At 39.4% G+C, this 25969-nt stretch overlaps 1 protein-coding gene across 3 annotated transcripts in view; it reads left to right on the top strand.

Annotated features, from left to right (window-relative positions):
• Positions 1-4926: 4926 nt before the first annotated feature.
• Positions 4927-25969, top strand: part of rgs7a (regulator of G protein signaling 7a) — a 69504-nt gene continuing 48461 nt past the window's right edge. For 2 of the 3 annotated variants that reach the window (XM_084736130.1, XM_084736128.1), the window contains exons 1-2: positions 4927-5146; positions 6155-6273. In XM_084736130.1, coding sequence (XP_084592256.1) covers positions 6196-6273 — 78 coding nt within the window. In that variant the 5' untranslated portion in view covers positions 4927-5146; positions 6155-6195. Of the gene's footprint in view, positions 5147-5215; positions 5334-6154; positions 6274-25969 lie in introns of those variants that run through there. The other variant, XM_084736129.1, reaches the window with a different exon arrangement.

Raw genomic sequence — 25969 nt, forward strand, 5'->3', positions numbered from 1 at the left:
CCTAGGCTAGCCTGGAATGAGGGAGGCATGTTCACAGGATTGTCTCTCATCCGATGATGGTTTGATAAGGAATAAACTGGTTTCACGCCCTTGACCACACAGCTGCTTTTCCTCTGTGGCACTGATGAGTTCTGTCCTCCCTCAACAGGTGGACAACTTTTGATAGCACTCAGTACACGTATGCACATCCTCAGCCTCCTTTGTCTCTTTGACCTATAAAATGATCTTGCATTCTTGACTCGTTATCAGCCTATTATCATACTCCGTGTATGACTGTACTCTGATCCTTTGCAAAGTATTATTAAAACACCATAAAGACAACTTTGGTCATGTCAGCTCTGTGTCTGTGTCAGTCTTTTTTTTCAGATTTTTCACCACAAAGGGTACATTCGAAAGCTTGAAGTGTGTGGTCTATAGCAATTATTTTCAACCTCAGAACCTTAGAGGACCATCTAGTAGGCTGCTGGGGGCAGTGGTACTGCCAAGTGTTTGTTTTTTCCATGGTGGGGAGGAGGTAAGTTACAAAGCCAATTATTTTTTTTAGTTATTTTTATATCTAAATGTTCTAAAAAAAAAAATCCCTATAAATAAAAACATGGAAAATTCAAATGCAGTGGATCAGTGATGTGGGAGACAACCCTCCGCCAGTGAAAGCACCCACATGTATGGTGAGAAATATGACCCTGAAATCATTAAACTTGGATTCAGTGTTGCCGAGCTGAAAGCACAGTGTGTTGACATCTTGTCACAGTCCAGGCCTTTTTTTTCTCATTTATTTGGGAAGGTTGTCTTCAGAAATGTTTAACTATCAGAAGTGGTCACAAAAGTTTAAGAACCCCTGTTAACCCTGGCCTGGCTGGATGTGGGCTGTCTATGGCCCTCTGTTCATTGCACATTCAGCATTAGAAACAGTTGCATTCTGTTAAATGATTTGCTGTGATGACACTGTTATGACTGATGTCCGACCTTTGAGGAACCTACGGTATTAAAATCAGACACATCTGACAATCATGTAAGCTTCACTAATTACTAATCACTAATTATTAATTAATTCACTAATCACTAATTAGATGATGATATCTTGGTGCTCTGGTGATTAGAGCCATACAAGTAAAAATATTTAATAACTTGCTTGATGTTGCTTTGAGAAAAAGGTTATTGATGGTGAATAATTGCTATAACTGTCCTTGTGTAGTGGAGCATTATGGGAGGTCAGGGTGAGGGATAATAAATGGATGGATGGCATCATCATTAGCACAAAATATTGGTAAATAAAAACAAGGTAATGCAGGTTATATGTTTTGTGGCTTTGCAAAACAGAGATTAAAATAAAATTTAAAAATATAATGAAATAGAAGCTGTACTGAAATAGAATCGAATAACACACATTATAGTATATTGGTTAAAAAGAAATAAAAGTAGTGCAATACAATAATAGTACAATAACATAGTAAGCAACAATAATAGAAGTAGTACAATAATAGTACAGAACAGTAATAAATGAATCTGAATTTAATAAGGGAAATAAAAATGCAACAGCAAAAATCACTCAAAGGCAGAGGATACTAAGGGAGTCTTTAATTTAGATTTGAAAGTGGTTAAAGTTGGGGTGCATTTTGGATAGCAGATTCATTCTGTGTGCAGCACAATAGTTTAATCCAACACAGTGTTTGGTTTTTACTTGAGGCACTTCTAGCTGACTGCTTCCTACAGATTTAAAGGGTCTGCTGGGTTTATATTTTTCAGAGATGTATTTTTGGCCATAAGTGATTTATAAACTAACGGCTGCATTTTAATATCTGTTCTGTAACTAACTAGGAGCAAGTGTGAAGAGGTGAGAATGGTTCTTGCACAAGCATCTTGAAAGTTACTGCAGGGATCCAGCAGTCTGTTGGGAAAAGCAAACAAAGGACCATTATGAAAGCATGAGCGAATTTCCCTTAATCTTCTATGGACTCACTGTAAAAAATCATTCAGGTCAGTGTCTGTCTGTGACTGAGCAGTTGTGGGTTTAACTCAATATCTTAAGCTTACTGAACATGTTTTCTGAAGTACAACTGAATTAAGTTTACTAGAAAAGTTTATTTGTATTGAAACATCACAAAATAACCTAAACTTGACTTTTCAAAGTCAGTCAACTTTAAATTTTAAGGCAGTCCAGACACAAACCAAAAAAAAAAAAAAAAAAAGTGTTTTGCATGTCATAATGATTGGTTAATATGCAAATGTCAACAACAGCCCCTGCCTTGCGTACAACCTGAATCAACTGAAGACTATTTCAGGCAGGGAGCTTTACTGTATTTTCCAGTTTATCTACTGTAGACGTCTTTTATGGTCAGTGGTATCAAAGGCTGCTTAAGTTTCCTGAAGCACAGCCCGACATTTTTGTTGAATCACTAATCAGATTAAAGTAATTTGGTCCTTTTTCAGTGAAGTCTTGTGCCAGAATAAAATATGTTGTAAATACAAAACTGATGTAAATATAAGATATTTCTCAGAGACATTAAGTGACATTGTAAAACTGCCTGACAGTAGTGGCCCTTTTGCAGCACATCCAGTTTTAAAAGTAGCTATAGCACACAAACAGATGTTTATCATAACAGATGATAAAGAAAGAAGGAAAATAATGAAAAGATTAGATTACATATGGACATCACAGTATCTACACAGTATCCCCCAAGGCTGCAACATCTAGTTCTGTTTGGTTTAGTAATCTATTATCTTTACAAAGTGGTTATAAGCCCGTGATAGTTATACATTATTATAAATCTTTTAGACAGAATATTTAAGGCCCATATTGCAGAGAGCTTTAGTCCTGAGAGAGCAAAGGCACAGGAAGACATAAAATAGATAAACACACCGACACATACAGTACATAGGGAGAAGGGGCACATCTGTCATCTTTCATGCCTGGATGGCTGCATACCTCAAAGCCACAGATTGCAGCAAATTAAGAGATTTTCAATTTATTTATATATATATTTATTTATTTATTTATGCAGCACCGGATGCACTGAATCAAAGAAACTCATAGCCAATTGATAACATTTTATTACATTTACAGTGTCTGACACAATTTCATAGATGTGAAATGGTGTCTTATCTTATGCAGCTGAAAAACAGATTTCCAGCTCCTCTGCATGCACATAACTATTTATTTTAATGAAATAAATGCTAACCTGGGATCTTGGGGATTAAAATTCTACTAAGGTCTTGTAAAAAAAAGTAATGCAGCTCTCTGAGCTTGATGTTTATTATGATGAATATTATTTTAGTTCAAACCTAAACCCTGTGAGGTTAGGAAAAGACACAAACTTGATGGTAAAACAGGGCACATGCAAACTATATGGTCATTCAGAAAATGCTAAAATGAAACTAAAATAAATTTAATGTATAGGTACTGCATTGAAAATTTCACTTGAGAGCCTCTAAGTGCTGCATTATCAGCAAGATGTACTGAAAGCGTAAATATAAAATAATCACTATTTAGGCTAAATTGCCTCAGTCAGAGTTGCATTATTATATAATTGGATAATAGCCTGCTGATGCATATACATGTAAGAAACACACAAGTGTTGTGACAGGCTGCAGTGGAGCTGGCTTCACCTATTCTATATATGTACTGTTGTGTAAGAAATTGTGGTGTGAATGCTGTATGTTGATGCTAAACTGCATTGCTGCCTTTAAAAGTAGAACAATACTGATAAGGTTTTTAAAAAGTGTGGCATTTAAACGTTGAATAAAACTCATATTGTATGAATGGTATTGAACATTTTAAAGTTTACAGAGAATTTATGAGTAGAGTTGAAAAGTTTTCCATTTTGAACATTCTGTCCATCCATTTGAATGGACAGTGTTCCTATGCCTATGAAAGGCATGAATCAGAAGATGAATGTAAAAGCTCACTGTTCTATGTTGAAAAATGTGGAAGGAGTAAAAATACCAAAAAATGCAATAGAAGGACAATAACTTTGTATGAAGAAGCACCTGAAGGAGTATGAAGAGGTTAGAAAAGTGGGAAATGATGGTCTGGCAGCTTGGTTGGCAGAGCATTCACCCCATATACTTAAACTGAGTCCTCAGCAGCTGCTGTGGGTTTGATTCCAGCATGCGGCCCTTTGCTGCATATCACCCCCCCTCTCCCCCCTCTTGTTTAGGGTCACCAAAATTGTAGGGTTGACTGGGCACTAAAATAATAGAATAATTATTGGTGTAACTTTCCTCAATTGATTAGGGAAGAATTGGCCCGATTCTGACTGACTGTCTCATCACATTCAACTTCAACAGCAGCACCGTCTGGGATGAGGTACATTAAAGGTCGTGTAAAGCAACAATAAATGTGTGTTCTGCATTTCTCACACTACAGAAACATATGGATGGGTGCTCCCTCTATAGCAGCTTTATGGACATGTAGACATGTTTGAGCCAACAGAGCCGGAGGAAGGTGACAGGGTGATTTGTTTTTTGTTCGGTGTCAGGTTGTTGGAACTGAAGTGAACTGAAATGAAATGCTGTGAAGATCTGGACTGAGAGAGTCACTGAAGTGTGTAACTGATTGTTATGGAGGTTGCGGGTTATTGTTATTTCTAACATAAAAATGTGATAAGAAGGGAAACTCCCTTTCTCTTTACAAATACTTTAAAAGACAGTGTGTCATCTTGTTTCAGAAAATATGTAAAATTCATATTTTGTCCCATCTTGACACTCTGATAAAGATTGCTATTGTTAAAATAAATACACGGCAAGTCTATTCTGTCTCAACTTGGAGTTCAGAACCAGCTTATCACCGTGCCGCATATAGCAGCACATTTTGAGCTGTGAAAAAAAAAAAAATAGTATGTCTCCAAAACGGGTTGTAATTTATTCTTCACATGCGATTGGTCATGGATCGATGCGCGTTCACGGCGCTCCGAGCGAGGTGGCGCGCCCGTGCTTGTGAGCATCGTTTGGGAGCAGAGGAGGAGAGGAGAGACAGAGACAGGGAGCTGTACCACACCAAGTGTCCGCCGAATGTCTGCCTCTTCACGCTGCCAATGAATAATCCTCGCATTCCTATGTCTGCCAGTTGACATACTGAACGCGAAGGACCAGGCTTCCACCTCTGATCGGATTCAGGAGTCCTACGGCGGGCTGCGCGTTTTTTCAGGTGAGCCCCCCCCCCCATCCTCCTCCTTTTTCTCCTCCTCCTCCTCCTCCTCCTCCTCCTCCGGTGACTGATGTCGTTGTGTTTGTCTGTGTATTTACGCGCTATTCGTGATTAAGAAGAGGGACGGCATCGGACGCGGGCGTTTTGCGGTAGCTGTCCAAGGTGCTGAAACGGACAGCGGCGTGCGGTGAGAAAAACACAGTGTGTAGTGGAGCTAGCGTCCGCATGTTACATGACTTCGCTGTTTGCATGCTATAGGCTATTTAGTGTTGCAGACTAAACCTCCCTAAGATGCCGTGTGGGTGTCGTAAGGGGAAGAAAGAATGATGAAGCTGTAACGTGCATGCGATCTCCGTTACATTTGCACAGTCTAGCATGCGCTGACTATGGCTGCTCTACCCGAATGGATGCATCTAAGCTGCATTGTAGAGTAGGCTACCTCCTCCAGGGACGGTGTGTTGTTTTACTGCATTTACCGTTGTCAGGGTCCGGGTCTTTCCTCTCACCTTATCTTGCCATATTTTGCAATTTTCGATGCAGACTGTGTCATGTAGGACGCGAGCATCGCTTGCTGAACCCTCTGATGTCAACAAACAGTAAAATGTTATCACTGTCTTAGGTATCGATTTTTTTGTGCACTGCATCTGAGAATAGAGTGATAGTAGTCCTACATGGTGCCAATCATTGCTTTTCGAGTTGAACTTTTGCCCCCCTGCACTGGGGATTCACGTCGTACCAGCAGCCAAATCTTTTACAAAAACACCCGCCTTACTTCAAAAAATGTCCTTGTCGAGACCTTGTGAAATGTGAGCACATGTAGCCGAACAGGAGCTCTGTTCACATCTGTTCACATCCGCTCACATGTGGAAATGTCAGATATGTTGAAACGTGATCCCCCGGCCACAAGTTATGTAAATTGCTCCCTTCTTGGAAAAAAGGTAAGGGCAAGTCACGTTCAGGCTCCATTGTTCTTGTGATGGACCAAAATATCCATTCTGTCCACAACAGGAGCACCTGACATTTCCTGTGGCAGATTTACTTACTGGATCATGGCACAGACCAACAGCGGTGGGCAGGGAACCAACGGGGTAGCGGATGAGTCCCCCAACATGATAGTGTACAGAAAGGTAAGGCAGCTGCTATTTTTAGTCTGCACGTGTGTGTGTGTGTTTCTGTGTGTGTGTGTGAGCGTGTGTAACTCTCTTGCATCAATTTACTTGACGATGAACTGCAATGGAAATTGCTAATACTAATGGCAAGACAGTGCTGGTGTGCCATGGTTGATTTAGGGGTTGTAATACTACATCAGCTTGATGAGAGCATGGAGAGAACATGACATTTTTTTTTCCCCTCACACAACATGCATGACATGCCAGTTATGCAGTGCATGCTTACACACACGTATTAACGCAAACAGCAGGGCTGCACGAGATGGTAATGAAAAATCATTTGTGATTATTTTTGACAGTTACTGCGATCACAATATGATTAACGGTTATTGGAAACAATCATTTTTGCATCACAAATTTAATTTTCACTGAAAACAAACTATTAAAACAACAATGATGTGACATTTATTGGCGTCTACCAAACAGACATGTTTTCGTCCATCTGGAGAGCAAGATTTGCAGGCCAGGGTATCTCTGCAGCACTACAGTGCTACATTATACTGCTGATTTGACACATTTTTCCTTATTAAAACAGTTGCAGCTTATTAGTATATTGTAGCTGACCATATCGTGATTTCAATTAAATTTCGATTAATAGTGCAGCCCTAACACAAGCATCATGGGACACATTTTCCCAGTTGAACCATCAGCTTTTATTGCTAACATGTTGGAGGATGGATTTTTAACTGACTGACATTAATGGAACTGAACGGAAGCCAAAGGCTTTGTAACCACTGTTCATTATACTGCTGGTGGTATATTTCTTCACGGTTAAATCTGTTTCTACAGTAGAGAGTTGAGAAAGGAAGAGGGGAGTGAAATGGCACACTGCTGAGACACCTTAATCCAGTCCTGCTCCAAACATCAAACAGATTAATGAAATAATAATCTGCAGGGAAGGTAGCATTTGTTTACTTTCAGGCTCGAGGTCCAATTTTAGTTTCTTATATCTACTTTAACACGTCTAGTGTGAAATGTAGATAAATGAGGGAATGTGCACCGCCTTTTGTGTTTTGTCCCTGCATGAAAACAGCCAAATTTAAGAAGAACATAAGCTGTTATAAAAATTGCTTTTGTTACTTTCTGTTCTCTGCTGGTGCTGCTCATAAAATTCAATCACTAATAATTATCCCAGGTATCATTTTTCCATAGTTAAAGGGAAAATTAACCCCTAAATCAAAAATACATATTTTTTCTCTCACCTGTAGTGCTATTTATCTATCTGGATCGTTGAGTTACCAGGGTTTGGAGATTCAGGCAGTAGAATAGTCTGCCTTCTTTCCAGTATAATCAGACTGAATGGCTCTCAGCTTGTGGTGCTCAATGTGCCAAAAATGTATTTGAAAAATTCAACACCAGTGTCTCTTTAGAACTTAGAAATTTAGAACTACTTTCCTTCTTGGTAGATTCTACTGGAAATGCTTTCTTTCTACAAGAAAGATGAATAAAACTGTTCACAACAAGGCCTGTGCATTATATTGAGTAACCAAATCATGGTTTTTGGAAGGAGACACTGGTGTTGAATTTTTCAAATGTTTTTTTTTTTTTTGGTGCTTTGAGCATCACAAGCCATCTAGTTCCACCATATTGGAGAGAAGGCAGACATCTCTGTGGCTGATATCTCCAAAACTAGGCAACTCACACCAGCACAATCTAGACTGATAGATAACACTACAGACCACAGGAAAATGTATGTATTTTTGATTTTGGGGTGAACTGTCCCTTTAAGTGTGGATGGATTCCAGCTCATGTTGTCCTGCAAACGTATTAAACAACTGCAGTTTCACACCAGAGCAACAACAGCTGTATATACATGAGTACAATATCGCCTTATGAGCAATGTAATGTTGTACTTCATTCTTAAATGCACCAATGAAGTGATCATTTTCTCATCTTACTTGTGGATGACTCAAGCGTTGAGTGAATTTCTTCATTTCATTCTCTTCACCCTTCAGCGAACGCTCCCATTCCCATCTGCGACAGCTTCTGCACACCAGGACGAGGATACGCTTAGCATGATATCATAGATTGACGGTATTTTATAGCACTCACAGCGTGTTAGGCAATATTACTGCCAGTGTGGGACAAGATTTGCTTGGAGTGTTGCTTTGCTTGTAGCAGAAAGGAGTGCTGTCTATATCCTAAGTCACAAAATTTTCAGAATCTTTCCAAAGCAAGACAACAGGATCATAAACAGGACTGTTAATAAAATAGGCCAAAACACTGAGAATAATGTAGATAGATGAATGTGATTGGTTTTGTCCTTCCTTGTAGGGTTTATTTGTGGAGTAAACCTCCTATTAAATTTCATTTAACAGTACCAAAATATGCTAAGACATGAAAATATCCATGTAAAACATCCTGTATAAGAGTATGAAATATTGACTTGTGGTCTTGTGAGGCTATTCAGTTACATGTGACGTTTCTTCCGTTCTCCTGCTATTGATCCATGAGTCCTGCCTCTTCAATGGTGCCATGAAGGATTTGTAGAACCAACTATGCAAAGAAGCAAAACATCATCAGCCTCTTTGTTTATTTTGCAGCTTTTCCCTTCAGAAAGAAGGATTAAAGGAGCAATATGTAACAACTGCACATCCCATATTACTACTGCAGCTCAAATAGCGAGTTGGACCTATAGGCAGTGTATCAAATAGGTTGAAATCCTATTTAATATACTGCCTACAAATCAGAATCAGAAAATCTTTATTGTCATTGTAACATGTACAATGAAATTAAAATGCCAAACCAGTCAGTGCATCATTCATAGTCGTATAAAACTATAACGGAGCATGAAAAATATCTAAAATAAATGTTGGAGCGATGTTTGTATGGTTGAAGAGAGTTGTTTTCCCAGCTCCCTTCTCCCCAGGCTCCTCAGAATTTGACAATAACAAGTGATGTTGAGTCCTGCACTATAAGTTGATGAGCTGTTTATAACTGTCAGTTGTCTGTGGATGTAATGCTAAGTCCGTTATCCCAAAAACAAAAATCCACTGCTGCGAAAATATACACTCTGGACTTTGAGTTCAGTTACAGCCTGCCTTAAGGCCTGTCAGCCTCCATCAACATATGTTCAATTTAAATGTTAACATCTCTTCCTACAAGATTATTACTGACCTGCCATAACTCAGAAACAGACACTAACTTTATTGGTGAACATTTGGCATTAATTTTGAACTCTAATTAGCGTGAAGCGGCAAACAGAAAAACAAAGAGGACAATTTGGCTGTAGCATTGTTGTCAGAGAGGCAGGTACTGTATCTCAACTTAGCATGTTTTCTTAATCTCCAATGACATATCATGGTAATTTTAGGATTTATTACAGAAAATATATTACAGATTTCTCCTTTAAATGTTGTGTTTTTTTTACTTCTTCAAAATTAGGAAGCAGGACAGATTTTGGATTTAAGGAGCTGTTTGTTCTCCAGTGTTTGGTCAGCTTAAATATCTTAGTCATGAAGCTTTCATACATCATCCAGTTCTTCACTTCTCAACACTTGACCACACATGGCCGCAGCTTGGCTCTGTACACTGACTGACCTAGATACACTGCAGAATGAAAGAACATGGTGAAGGCAGCAAGGATGAAATCGTGTTTCTGGAGTGGGTTTAACTTAAACTGCAATTTTGAAGAGTGCTGTCTGTAGACATGTGGATACAGCCCGGATGAACAGGTGCCCCAAATGCTTTTCAGATGGAGATGACTTGGCAGAGGTGTTGCAACCCACACTGACTGCGCCACACTAAGGCGAGGTGAATTCTCAAGTGGGAAACATGCTTTCATGTTCAGTGTTGCTGCTCAGACCGCTAGCACATCGATATCGTAAATACACAGTGGAAATGCTAATGCTCATATTTAGCAACCGTCTACGTCTACTTGATAGCTGACAATGTGCTAGTAGTGTATAGTAGTGGAAGGATTATGTAACACGAGCAGAGGGAGTTTTATGGTTGAGGACAGCAGAAAGTGGTTTGATAGTCTTTCCACTGGGAGCAGAACTATATCCTTTCACTCTCTCAGTCTTTCTTTTTCTCAGGCCTGTCCACCCCTCCACTCCTGTCATTAACGTCTAATGAAAATAGATGGCTGAGCTGAGGTGTTGACCTGCCTCCTGTGGAGATGTGCGCAGAGATGTCTGTTTGCCTTAAAGGGATAGTTCGGATTATTTGAAGTGGGGTTGTCTGAGGTACTTATCCATAGTCAGTGTATTATCTGCAGTAGATTGCCATCAGTTTGGAGAAGCAGCACGAGGAGTGCCAGTTTAGGAAGCTTAGCATTGTATCGCTCGGGACATTGTCAGCAGCAATTCGTGTATCAGTTTAAGTGTACGCTTTGCTGTCAAGCAGCCTTTTTTTGTTGGGAAACTGCTTTTTAATAAGCTAAATTTCTCGCTCAACCAGAGTCCATTGGCAAAATCAGTAATTCTACAACTCAGAACACAGGAGTTTCTGGTCTACGTCTATCACTGTCTCAATCTGTTAGCTTATATGATCACGTGACTTTGGTAAATCCAAACTAAATTTTCAAACTCAAGGTCACTCAGTAACACAAACAATAACAGTAAATGATTGCAGCAGCAATAGACCAGCAATGCCTGTGCTCTGTGAGGTGAAATGACTGATTATATCAATGGAATCTGGTTAAGGGAGCAATGTTTGGCTATTTTATATATGTACATATGTATATATGTATATATATTCAGTTTACATTTTTAACATCCCTTTTAATTTTTAAAAATTGTGTTACTTTGGTGTTAGTTTGGATTCACCAAAGTCACATATCACTTAAAGTGATATCGCCTTTTTTAGGTGGTTAATATCCGTGTTGCTGCTGACCCTGTCCACATCAATACATTGCTTAGCTTCCTGCACTGATACTTCTGCTCCTTCTCCAAACTGGAGACGTGCCGACAGCCGTCTACTGTAGGTAATACACTGACTGTGAATAAGTAGCTCATACAACCCCACAAAAATCTGAACTATCCCTTTAAGGATGCACACAGGCACTTTGCTTGAATGCATGTCTAGATGTATTGAAAATGTAGATACGCAAATACACACACAGCATTCTAACAGTTACATGTGCAGAAACACACACACACACACACACGCACACACACACACACACACACAGACAGCTGCTGTTGTGATGAACTGATTTATTGAAGACAGTTGCTGGTGACCCCGAAAATCTAATCACTCACTATATGAATCCAAGGAAGATGCTAATGTGTAATATGTCAGAACTCGTCTGGTTTATCAAGAAACGCCAATAAAATGTTCAGTGGAATGATTCAGTTGATATGCACGGCATGTCTGAGGGTCTAGATCATTATTTAGCATATAAAAGCCTCTGTGATGTTTTGCTGCTCTGACGTTGTTGGGCTTATATCAAGTGTACCAGATTGTACTGTATGTGTGTGTGAGTATGTGTGTTTTCTTTCATTCCTGCTCAGATGTGTGCACCATGAATAATGCTGTGATGCATGTGTGAGCATGTGTGTGTGCTGTATGTAGGGCAAATGTTGCTAAGAGAGAGTCCTGAATTTTTTATGCAAGCCTAAAACAGCTCTGGTGAAGTTCATAGCCAGTCAGCATGAGCAGGAAACATCTTCTCTCATCAGCCAGTGCTTTGCGTATATGTACGCAGCCTTGTGTGTGAGCATGTGTGTGATTGTAATTATGTAAGTGGGAAGAATGAGGAAAGGAAATGCAGTCGTATATGTTGAAATTATTAGATTTAACATTTAGTATTGATAAATATAGTAAAATATTGATGTTTTCTCTACATTCATCCTCAGAAAGTGAGAATCCACATTCTCCCACCTTTACAGCATTGCCTTTTCTCATATCTTTGAGACATTTTTGCTCAGAAATGGCACAGCTTTGTGGCTTTTCTCCATTGCAACTTTTCTGTTGCAGTGGCACAAGGGAAAATGTGAGATATTTTCATGATTGAAAATGTTCTGCTGCTTCTCTAACCACATAAAATTGACTAAGCCTTTCAAACTGTGCAACAAAAAATGTTAATCTCCAGCAGTTATTTGGCTTGAATGTAATAATTTAACGCTCCACAAGTTACAAAATTCCTCTCGCAGCTTTACTTCTCAGAGGATTTTTGCAAAGAGGACAGTTAATGTCACTTGATTACAGAAAATTTTCCAAATAAATTGATTTGCCTTCCTGTAGTCTGTATTTTAGAACTCCATCCAAGATAAAATAAATTGTTATGGCTACAGTCTTTGCAGTAGGTCCATGCTGTAACTACCGGGGTCTGATCTTGCTCTGTAGTGTAGTATCTGACAGCTGAGGCACCAGCCCACTCCTATTTACATCTGAACTGCCGTCGGGCATCCAGTAATTGTTCTTCCAGTATGGCTTCTGTCTCTGTGTAGAGCCATTAATCCTTTACTGTATGTTTATTTTCTGTTCTGGTTCCCACTGAGCACATGCAACATTGTATCACACAGTTATTGTTATCCTCAGTCGATATGGGAGAGCACTGTTTTACATTCTGGTGCTTACATAAATGTCAATACTGTGCATCTTTGAAGTAATTGGTCCCTGGTGAAACTTGGTCTTTTCTGCAGATGACAGTGATCCAGAGTGCACGAGGCTGTGGTTCCTATTGTTGTTGAACATTTCTCCACTTTACTGTATGTAATACAAACAAACTCTGGATATTATAGCTGAACAGTGTCAAGTGATGGAATATACATCCTCGCATAAAGTATAGTTATTGTCACTTTTATGACATGTTCAGGTTGCTCTCAGCCCTTATTACCATAGTGTAGAAAACTTAGCTTGTCCCTGATCAATATATGCTTGAAATTATTATCATTCAACATAATCATGAAACTGATTTAAAAATTCAAGTTATGATAATACCATATTAAAAAACAAAGAAAACTGATGACTTAAAAAAAGTCTTTCATATATAATCAATCTGATGAGTACAGCAAAGTATTTCCTTTTGACTTAAAGGAGAAATATTTCAGACCTTTTCAAAATTGAAAGCTAATATTTTCTTTTTTAATAAAATAAAATAAAAGTAGCCAGCCAGGACCTGAGCATGTACAAAACCGGCCTGAATTATCTTTGGCAATGAATGTTTGGATTTTGTATGTAAAATTGCAAAACTCAAATAATGGAGTAGTCATTTTTGTATTGCGATATCATGATATTTGATGTGCTGTTACATCCCTACTACAGTACATGCCATTGTCATGACTTTGATTACAATTTCATTTGCTGTGTGGAAATATTTTTCAGTGTTAATGTAGCAACTACCAAAGAATCCCCAAAAATAGCTTTTGCATATAGCATATAACAGGACTTAACCTCTGAGAATAATAAGATTGATAAGGCAAAAAGATTGTTAACATTTCTTTACCAGCTTTCCTTCTTATAATGTGAGCATTCTGTCTGTGTTTTCAGCTTCGGGGAACTCTGTCCTTCACACTTTTGAAAAGGGTGTTGATGAAGCACTGTGAGATCTGAACCATTTCCCCTTAGTGCGACTTAGTAATGAAGTAATGAACAAACAGAAATAACAAACAGGGCAAAGGTATTAGTGCGTGCTATTGATTTGTCAATTGATTAAGTGGTTGTGTACAAGAGATCATTTTGCAGGAACAAGACTGTCCCTCTCCTCTGCATCGCTGCAACACAGCAGTAATACAGTGTTGTTAGACAGTGCAGAGCTACAGCCATTATTAATACACTGGGTCTTGCTTTATACTAGTACAAATTCAGCAGAGATCTCATCTGGAAGCTTTTTTCAATCTAGGCTGAATCTGCATCCGTTAAGCCTACCCTATATCACGCTGCCCTGCCATCAATACAATTTACCAACCATCCTACATTGTTCATGAGTCATAAAGCGGAGGGGACTGAATACATTTTCAGCTTTTTCTCAGTTAAGAGCCAGATTGAAGGGTTCTTATACCGCCTGTCTCCCTCAATCTGCAATCAGAAGATCAGGAAGACCGGGAGAAAGAGGGAGAGAGAGGGGTGAGGTGGGATGATCTATAATTGCCAGATCAGAGAGAAATCTTTGTGCGTGAAGTAGGGCTCTTTGTATGTCAGCTTGCCAGCCAGGCGATTTCTCTTCCTGTGTATGAAAACATGCATGTTCTTTCTTGCACACACTGCTGAGGGAAAAGTGTGGGTGTTTGGCAGACACTGCTGGATGGAAAATTGGCATTTATGGCTTTGTGCGTTTCAAACTAATCCATTTTGCCTGTATTTGCTGACATCAATACCTAAACGCCAATTACAGGGGCTGGCATTAGTGACACATGTTATAATCGATAGAAGTGTAGTTCTGGTATCTCTTCATACAACTACTGGGGGCTAAAGTTATCCATCCGGCCATGCTACACCTTGTAACAATACAATAAGTGATATATTCTACAAATACCACAGGTGACTAGAGGCCAATTTGAGATGCATACAGCACAGCTTATGTGAGCAGTTCATTCTTCTCAGTCCTACACAGAGACAAAATAAACAGAAAGAAAGGAACAGATAAGATAGTGGCACTATCAGAGGTAAGTTATGACTGATGTTCCATAACTTAGTCTTTCTTGGGAAATGTAATGCTACTTTGATCTTGTTTTATCAGACAAAACATTAAAACCTGTGAAAAATTCCCAGCTTTGGCGTCTCTCTGTGGTAGTATCACAAAATACTCAAATAAATGACACTACAGCACATAGCAATGTCTGACTGTTCAGCAACAAAACAAACAGACTGAACATATAACATTACCTGCCAAAGTTTAACTATTTTGTTTTTCTTATAAGAAATATATTTATTTGCTTTCTTGTGGGGAATTAAATAAGAGGATCAGCACTGTCATATCTTTTCACTGTTTGTAAGGCTTCCTATTCAATATACATGTTTGTGCAGCTAAATAAATGAGATTAAATGTGTTAATAATGACTTTTTAGAGATGCTAGTAGGTGATTTGTGATTCTTTTTTCCAGTCTTTATGCTAATGTTTGCCTAACTGGTTGGTAACATGATTAATTTTAGGCTGTGCTTACTGAATAATGGTGATAAACATAACAAAATTCAACATTTACATTGAAGACAGGTCACACGAGTTCTCCAGTTTCAAAGTAATACACTTTATTTGGCCATTGAGCTCAAAATGACACACTACTTCCTGCATTGACAGTAAATGCTGCCGCTGGGTGATGTTTTGGGCTGCTCCGTGAAGACAGTGAAAAGATACTTAGGCCTGTCTTGCTCTAAGCTCTCCCCTCAGTGTATGTCTGCCACAGCTGGAGTCTTTAGTCCTGTCTGTTGGGGTTATATAAGGGTCTAAGGAAGCCTGGGCATTAAGATAGAGGCTGACTCAGGCCCCGCTTCTGTCTGGTCATTTAATTCCAGCTCAACATTTAGTGAAAGATTGCAGGAGAACCGCAGCCAGAGTTGTGAATGAATCTTCTGCCATCTCTAGTGTGATGGTCTTAATGAGGACAGAGACGCTCAGTTGGGACGAAAGAGAAAAAGAGAAAATGAGAGAATGTAGAGGGAAACAGACAGGATGATAGTTTTATCTGAATTTCTTTGCCATACTTCTCTGTATTCACCGCGCACTGCGTATGTGTCTGCGCGTCCATCCAAATATCTGTGTGTCCTTGTTCTCTCATTGTTTATATCTCTGCCCCTCCTCTCCTGACCCCCCATCTCTACATACACCATCTGCATCGCAACTGTGTCCATGCAGTCGGTACTTCTAATGCAGTCCCCTGTTGTTTCTGGTGACGGCTCTTTCCTTCCCACACTTCATCTACAAAGTATAAAATCCCGCTTGCCTTCTCGTCTTTATGTCTTGATGTTAGACATCAGGTCTCTGTTTAGTGTGGAATCTGTATCCTGTTTGCTTTGCATTTTTGTAGTTGCATCCCTTAGAAATATCTTCACATTCAGTAGTATTTACCATATAGTAAATGATTCCTTGTTATTTCCAGGCCACTTTCTTCCTGCTATGGCTGAAGTCAGATGAAGTATTTAAGGTCATCTTAAAGGGATAGTTCAGATTATTTGGCATTGGGTTGTATGAGGTACTTATCTATAGTTTATTACTTACAGTAGATGGGTCAGCACACTCAATATCAGTTTAGGGTATGCTATATTTGAAATATTTTCACCGCTTTACTGTGCTGTCAGATAGCCTTTTTCAATGGGAAACTGCTCATATATAAGCCAATTATTGCTCTCTCTCTCAACCAAACTCCATTGGCATAATCAGTCATTTTACCACACAGAACACAGTTGTAGTTGCTGGTCCACCCCTGCCTCCATTAATTAGTTTGTTATTATGTTATTATGTGAATTTGGTGTTTTGAAGATGTAGACCAAAAACTCTCATGGAAACTCCCCAAGGAAAATGTGAGCCTCAGTTGAGCCTTCTTGAACATGTTTTGCTGCTGAACCTGTTCAGAGCAGCACACTGTTTCACTTCGTCGCAGGAACTCCTCTCTGCTTTTCCAAACTGAGGGTGTATTGACCACCATCTACTATAAGTAATACACTGACTACTGATAAGTACCTTGTACAACCCCACTTTAAATATTCTAAACTATGCCTTTAACATTCACTAGTGCATTTTTAAAGTGTAGATACAATTTTTGCTTGTGAAGAACCGTTTTTGATAAATAGACATCAGATCCATTATGTGAAACATGAGCTAGGACACCATCACCTAATTTCTCCTAATTGCAAAAATGAACTTTTTTGAAAATGTCAGTGCTTCTCAACTCTATGATTACAACCACTGAAGCATTCTGCCAAAGATTAATAAATTATTGGCGGGATGGTGTTCTCCAAAACAAGCACTGTATATTTCATAGCAGCCTCAAATCATCGCCAAAGCTAAAATCATATTTGCACGTCAAGAGCCTTCAGAAGTAAATAGAAATAAGAAATCTTGTTATCTTCTCTGCAGAGTATTTCATGCATTACTTCGCTTCTCTGCAGTGTATTTTGGCAGCTCGAAGCAAGATTGTAGTTTTTTCTGCAAAACATCCTTTTACTTTTCTCCGTCTCTCTGTCTCCGTCTCTCTCTGTCTAGACTTATGAAAACATTTCTCTCACTCCCAACACTTTTTCATCCCAGTTTCCCTCTCGCTCTGGTGTTCACACTTTGCCCTCTCCTATTTCTATTCCCCTCCACCCTCCCACTCACATGCCCTCTTTTGTTCACTTTCAGCTCTTTGATGTTTCTCATATACTCGCAATATCGCGCTAACTTTCTCTCTTTGTCTGCCTCACCCTGACACACACGTGCACTCCACTTCTCTTTCTACCCCTCCCTCCTTACCAGCGAAGCATCCATCCACCTCTGTCTCTCCGTCCCCTCCTCTCACATCCCTCGCCTCTCTTTGAAGTCATCAGAGCCCTAGTCAGAGCCCATGCCACTCCAGTCAGCTTTTATCCTCGCATAGAGAAAAAGAGAGAAGAGGAATGTATTTAGACCCTGCTGGAGCACAGTCATCTCTCCTCCTGTGTGAAATGATTCACTCGTGACTCATAGCTTTATTGGGAACTCTCTCTAAACAAACAAGCAGTGTATGTGGCATTTTCCATCCAAATTGACTGGAACTGTAACTGAGAGTGCTGGCCTGATTGTCCCCCTGCAGCTTGGTGCCTCTCTCAACAATGAGGAGTCGGTCTCCCAGAAGCAATCATGTCTCAGTGATTAGCCTGCCATGACTGAGTGCCATCGCGCAAATCCAATACCGCCAAAATAATAAAAGTCAAACAGCAATTGTTCCAAAGGGTACATTTTCATATGTTTGAGACATACATTTTCATTTGCCAAACAGACGGAGACACACCTTTGTCTCAAATCGTGCACTCCTCAACTCATCATTGTGGCACAGACAGACTGACACACACACACACACACACACACACACACACACACACACACACACACACACACACACACACACACACACACACACACACTCTCAGCTTGCAGGTTGCACTGTGTTGAGCAGCTTCCACCTGCAGCCTACTGAGGCTCACAGCTTCATACCATTAGTTCAGCTTAGCAAGCACAGCCATCCACAGTACAGCCGAGTCTATAAACCCCAGGCGCCATCTTGACTCAACCTGCTGCTGCTTCTTTCTCGTCTTGTGCCTTTCACTGCAAAAATGTGGCAAAATAATTTAACACAATGCACACAGCCAAAATAATAGCTTGGTTATGTGTGTATGTGTCCTTGTATCACCTTATAATACCGGTGTTACAGCAAACTACCCTGGTAATGTTCAAATGAGGTAAACTTTAAATTACACCCACAAATGCTACAGTGAAGTTGAGAGTTTTATGTTGCATTTAAATTCAGGCAGGTAAGGAATAATGTTTGATTTAAAATGTCGGATTTAATTAGCATAGCTCACTGGTTATGTAACCCGAGGCAAATGCTAAGCAGCCTATATTATTTCCATATATTTTAATATTTGGAGGTGCACTTAAAAGAATGATGGCAGCCGTAAAATATGAGGAGGTGAATTAGGATCTGGGTGGAGGAACATTGGCCTCATTAAATTAATTCAAAGTCTGTCTTTCTTGTCCAGGCAGCTATGTAAACAAAATGATTAATTGCAGCTATGCCAAAATATAGTTGGCAATGGAAATGTATATTAATATACAATGTTCGTGAAAATAGATGTTGTTATGATAAGAGCTGTTTTTAGCTGCACAGTACAAGCTGCGTAGCTCTATGGATGACACTGTTGGTTGGATCCAGACTGAAATATCTCAAAAACTATTGGCCGGATTGTCATTCAATTTTGAAGAGACATTCATATTCCTTGGAGGATGAATTATTTCTTTAGTGATGCCCCTGACTTTTCTCCTAGTGTCATCTTCAGGTCAAAAAGTTTTATTTCCTCAATACATTTTGGTTTATGACCACATACCTGCAAAACTAATGACATTCTCATCAGCCCCAGCTGTAGTTTATGTTCAATGCTAATTAGCAAATTATAGCACGCTAACTTATTAAACTAAAATGGTAAACATTATACATGCTAGCATGCTGGTGGCAGTATTGAGCTGCTTGATTGGCTTGTAGTCATTGCCTGGTGTTTGCTTGAAGCACATGTGTAGATACTAGCAGCTAGGAGAAGATTAGAAAAGAGTTTGTTGTGGATGAATGGGTCAAACACAAAACCTTTGCCTTGGAGACAGGGGTTTGTGTCCTGTGTGAAGCTAACTGTAATTGTGACTTTTATGACTTCATTTTAAAAATCATCTTCAGTGTTCAGTTGCAGTTTGGTTAGGTTTAGGTACCAAAACTACTTGGTTAGGTTCAAGAAAAGAAAAGACTGGGAATGGGCTTAGGGATGGTATTTTTTCATTCCATTGCAGTATTTTTGGGGGCACTCTAATGCATAAATTTACACACTTTTAAATTAGACACCCAAATAAAATGGAAGACAGTAAATGTAGTGTGCTATATAGTACTCTAAATTGGGACTGATTTGATGACACAGCCCAAATTTTTGTTTAAGTTTACTTTTAAGATAGTGTGACACATGCTCTTTGCAGGCACAATTGCCCAAAATCTAAAATAAAAACACTGTCACACTACTATTTTGGCATTTATTCCATTTTACTGTTTTGTTTTTAGTGTTTTTTGCAGCACTTGGTTTCAACTGTAGTTGATTTTAAATGTGCTCTATAAATACATTTGGATTGGATTGGATTTTAATAATTGTGGTTCTCAGACACGGCTCCTCGTTCTAGTTTCTAATTGAGAGATGACATTCCTGTGGACAATACTGTCTGAACGGTTGTGCTTTCTCCTGCCGTTTGTTTGGTCTCTGCTGTGGTGGCTGGTGGCTGTTCTGTTGGCATCCCCATGACAACCACACCAGCAGTCTGTCAAATGCTATTATCTCAAACACTTCAACAATGTGTCCAGCACACCCTTAGCTAGCAAAGTGACACAAGTGTGTTTATGTGTGTGCATGTGTGTGTCTCAGTATTTCTGTGCTGGTCTGTGCATATGAGTGAGCAAACATTCACACACTTTAAAGAGTGCTGCTCAGTTGTTGCAGTGAAACGACATCTTTCGCTTATAGCTACTTTAACAAAAGGGTAAAAAAAATCATGTACAAAATAATCTGTACTTGATACTATAACTCCACAACATTTCAATACCCTACTTTTATTTGACAGCTATAATTACTGGTAAAGAAAACTTAAATTAATAATCAATTTTCTCTGTTATACACTTGCAGTGTTATACATTAAATAAGAACTCCATCTTGGTCCGCCACAACATTAAAATGCAGCCTACATCAGTACTAAATACAATATTTTTTTCCAAACTCATTTATATCAATCAAGGTAGACTAATTAACAATAACACTTCCTACATAATAAAATACATCTCAACAGCACACAATCTACAGTCTCTTAACAAAAACAGAAAATTATAATTTATGTGAAGGTAGGATTTATTGCAGGACTGTGGTATTCGGAGCTGTTCAGATGTTGTGTCTAAAAACGTGGAAAACAACATGCATATTACTTTCATCTTTTTATCTGAAGGGGATGGGAGGGGCCATGCCATGAGTATTGGATTTCGGTTTTGAGTGCACGCCTTGTGTGTCCCCATTTAAAATAATGAAGGAGCATGTGCAAAAGACACTATATTTGAATGGCCCCTAACACTGCATCAGTTTTAACTGGTTGCACCTAATTAAATGGCAAGCATGTTTATATATACAGTACATATACAATAAAAGATATATATAACACTGTGGACCAAGCTTACTTTTATTATTTAACGAATATCTTAGCCAGACTAGAAAGCCCTCTCTTGTCCTCTCTAGTTGAAAATGCCCATGTTTGTTGCATCACAGCCACCTTTACTGATGGATGTGTCCAGCGGCGTGATCTGTTGCACTGTAATGACACCTAACAGTGATGCCACAGAGTTTTGACCCAGCTGTGGGTACAGTTGCACGTCACTGCATTAGCAGTGTGAGAATTAAAACCACATAAGGTCAGCACAAACAGGAATTTCAGCTGGCTGTTGGTTGCTCTTTAAGCTGCTAATACTAATGTAGCGTTCCTCATGAAGTGTTTTCTGCCTTTTACAGTGTGTATTGTGACTTTTTAAAGGATCAGATTACTCTGTCCAGCACTTATAATTAGAACATACTGTATATCAAATTGTCCATCTCTTCTCTGCTCAGCCTATAAATCAGTGACTGGACAGTGTTAACAGTGTTTCCCATCTCCCAATAAAGGCCCACCATAGATCTCCTCGACATGTATATTGGCAGCATTGCCTCTTCTTTCTTGCTGCCTGTGCTGGACAAAAGATAAAATTTGTTATCTAAGCTTGAACAGAGAGGAAAACAGACAAGGTCAGGTTTAACAATGCATTAGGATATGGTGGGAAGGGTCTCTCATATTCCCTGCAACGGTCTGATTTGATTTGTCGATATTAGCCTCCCTTGCCTGTAATGTCAGCAGAGCCAAAGCCCTTTTTGTAAATGGAAGAGCTGGTAACAGAGCAAGTGAGAGAGGATATGTCAGGGTGAGGATAGATGTATATGATTTGAATCACCAGACTTGGACACTATTTGCTATTAATGAAGCTGTCCTGCATGAATGTTTGAATTGATGCAATAAATTTGTTTCCAGTGGGCTTATTTGCTTCCCTATCCCCTAAATTCTCTAAATTGCTAGGTTGACAACCATGTGACTGGTGTAGCTCTGTACATCCAACTGTAGTAGTGATAAAGTTTTAAAGCACACATGAAACACATGAGACCAGGACTGTAAAGATACCCAACATATGGAGTTGCAAAATCTGGGTGCATCACACACATAAGGAGAAACTTCACAGATTTTCTTCTCTCTGATCTCAAACATACACACACTACAAGATTTGAGGAGAGAGTATGATCTCACGTGATCTCATGAGTTACGTGATCTCACATTATTTCATGGTGAAGCGCACGTAAACAATGGAGACAGATGTGAAACAAGCAGAGGTCAAACAAGTCTGGATGAGAAAATGGTTGGGGAGAAATGGTCACCATGGGCTGTCCATTCTTCAACAGTAGTATGCAAGCTAACGTTAGCCACTGATGTTTACTGTTGCATGGCAGCACCTCTCTTTCACTTCCATACTCACGTAATTATCCAGATTTTAATGTGTAAAAATCAGACATGTTTGAAAACAATCGGGCAATGGGTCTAGAAACAGTTAGTTAGCATGAGATAACTCGTGACTCTTAGCTTCATCTCTGCACCACTAAAATTGAAGACTGATTGATGGGTGGATGCTGTGATCTTATTGGTTTAAATTGCTTTTTTTTTTTGCATATATTGTTATATAGATGTGCAGTATGACTGAAGATGTGATGTTAAATGGTTAAAAGGGCATTTTTAATTCAATCTCAACATTAATACTGCCTGTTGTTAATTTAGTGAAGCACTGTAGCTTTCCATCCGTGTGTCTGAAGCATCAGCATGAGTAGTTTCCACCTGATGACGGTCTGAGTCACTCAACGAGTGACTGTCGTTTTGAAAGGTTCAACAAAGCCTATCGTCCATCATCTTCATTGCTCCGTAGTTCAAGTGTCACTCGCGTTAAACAGTCTGCCCTTATCGGCTTATTGTCTATCCTGACTGTTGTGTCCTCTGAAGTGTGCGTGCGTACGTGTCCTGTCAGATACCCAGTCCTTGTCTTGTCTCTGTTCTGCAGACAGGAGAAGGCAGAAGAATGTCAGCCTGCCAGTATCCAGCTGCTTCTCTCTTATTGGTATTCGGGGCACACAGAGCCGTCCTGAGTGTCTGTTGCACGTGCCAAGGAGGAATGTGGGAAATGAGGGGATGGAGAGAGAGAGGAGGAGGAGATGAGTGAGGCCCCCTCCATCTCATGTTATGTGGACCTAAAAATAGTCAGCATCCTCCCTTCTTTTCTACTCCCAGTGCATCTCTGTTTCCATACGCAGCGTCCCTCCCTGGATCTCCTTGTCTGTTTTCCTCTCATCCTTGTCCTCTCTTCCTCCTTGTCTGTCTGTTTAGGCTAAGTAAACATGCTCTCTGGTGCCCAATGATAAGACTCCTCAAGTGTAATGCCAGACAGTTTGGACACCGCTAACAGGCTCGCCTTGATGAAGGATTAACTATAGGGGTGATTTCATTTAACACTACAGTATTCCCATGGCCAGACTGCATGGTTTAAGCACCAAAAATAAAAAGCATGATTATTAAATGCACGTAAGTACAAATCCCATTAGTGTCAACAACTGCTACTGATTGCAAATCACGAGTAAGTGCTTAAATCACAGTCTTTTATTGTGGTTTTATTGAATTATACGTAATTATCTGTGCGTGACTGATCATCACGCGATAGCATGCTTTTTTTTTTTAAGGGGTGTGTACAAGCGTTAGCAATCAGATAAACTTTTCCACAATACATCTGAAAGTAATGCAGCTTTCTTCTTCCTTTATCTACTAATTTATGATAGCATGCTGTTTGAGTGATGAAATCATGGTAGGTGGGCAGGAGGGATATTGGCTTTCAGTGGATTATGTTCTAGCACATGGCCAACCTTGGCTTAGTCATCGCGCCCACTGCCCGCCCACCAAGAAGATGAGAGTGAGAGAGATAGAGAGTGAGAGTGAGAGAGAGGCCTTGCCCTAGGAACACTATCCCACCAGCAGCCAGGAACACCACATCATAGTAGATTTAGAAGTAGACAGAAAATCAGTGTCTAGCTAAAGGTAGAGACAGAAAAGTGAAGAAGGACCAGGCCCCAGGAGTGCTATTCCAACATGAAACACAAACTGATAATGCAATAGTAAAGAGATTAATATGAACAATAAAGATAACAGCGAAAACAGAAGAAATACAGGACAAATGAGTGTGTGAGTGAGAGTGGGATACGGTGCCTTAGGTCACTTGTATCAGAAAAAGCACAATATTACATTTGTTACTTAACAGCAAATAAAAGTACAAGCAGTTTCATAGTAGATCTTTTCCCACACATAATCAGACTGTCAACACTTCTGTCTCAGTGGTTGCTGCTGCCTAATAACTCTGCTACCACTAATGCTATTACTAGTATACCTACTGCTTACTGTTACTGCAACTGCAACTGCAACAAAAAGGTCACTGATTTCAAAACAGAGAACTACATGTAATTATAAAAAAAACTACAACAACAAGATATAGGAGATTCCATAACTCTGTAAAAGAGAGTGGCTTTTTTTTTTTAATTTCATTTAAAGCAGTAGTGACTAATTTTTTGGCCACCTTGGGCAGTATATTATCTGTAACTGTACAAAACATGTTATCAAACACTTTATTTACATATTCAGCGGATATATAGCATTAAATAACATTTATTTGTTGTGTTTTTTATCCACCTGATGAATGTAAGTCCAATATTCACTCTCGCTGTAAATAGTTGTTGGTCTCTTCCAACTCCTGAGGGAAACATCTGGCTCTTTAGCTGCCTGATATTCCACTATTATACCTTTTCCTTTGGCACTTTCAACTGTACCTGCATGCATTGCATTTTCATTATCAGTTATAAAGCACTGAACTGTGTCCAGTCACGCCTGAAATGGACTATCTTTGGAATGGGACCAAAGCGTGCCTGATCTGCCTTCAAGCGGGTTGCGGTCATATCTTGTCCACTGTGGCCAACCTGTGACGATCCCCCTCCATCCCTCTCAAACAAGCCTGTGCTGTGAGACTCAACTCATATCTGTTCAGGTGACCAGAGAGAAATTAAATGTATAGTTTAACATCTCCATTACAATGCACCAAGTCAAACAGTCAAACCAAGCAGGTACATGTGTCTAGAAAAGGGGCTTATGTTCTCTAGCCAGTTGCTGATTAGTGCAGCTCTAATGTGAATACAAGTATACTGTCAGATAGATGTGATTATTACAGAAGTATAGCACCATCCATCACAGAAAGTCAGAAATTGGAACTGCAGTCTGTTTGTCTTCAGTTGTTAGACACTAAACAAGCCCACTGCTTACAGTTCACAGTGGATTAAGAAACACATGCAAAACAGCACCAGCAATGTTTTACCATTTCTAACAAAGGACCACTGTGTAGGACTTAGTGTCATCTAGCTTGCATATTGCAAACATTTGTCTCATTCTCCTCTTCCAAGTGTATAGAAGAAATTATGGCGAGGAAACTTGTTCAAAACGTGAAAGGTTCTAGAGCCAATGTTTGGGTTGTTTGTTCTAGACCACTGTAGAAACTCTGTGCAACATGGCAGCCTCTGTGGAAGATCCTACTCTCTCTGTAGATATAAACAACTCATTCTGAGATAACAAAAACACAAATATTCTTCTTTTGAGGTTATTATACATGAATAAAAAGACTCCTATAAATATTATATTCCATTGTACCATGTTCTGTCGATAAATCCCTGTAAATCTTACACACTGGACCTTTAAGTATAAAAAAAAGAAGAAAAATCTTCCTTTTCAGAGCTACGGTATTGTTCCAGTATACCATTCAGTATCCTGAAGTGTCTGATGTCATGCTGAAAGGTCTGTTACATCCTGTAAGACTCATCTACAGTGATGGTAAAAATTAAAAGTTAATATTTTGCAATGAAAAAGTCATCA

The sequence above is a fragment of the Lutjanus erythropterus genome, chromosome 14, assembly GCF_056507025.1.
Source record: "Lutjanus erythropterus isolate fLutEry1 chromosome 14, fLutEry1.hap2, whole genome shotgun sequence".
In the NCBI taxonomy this organism is placed as follows: Eukaryota; Metazoa; Chordata; class Actinopteri; order Lutjaniformes; family Lutjanidae; genus Lutjanus; species Lutjanus erythropterus.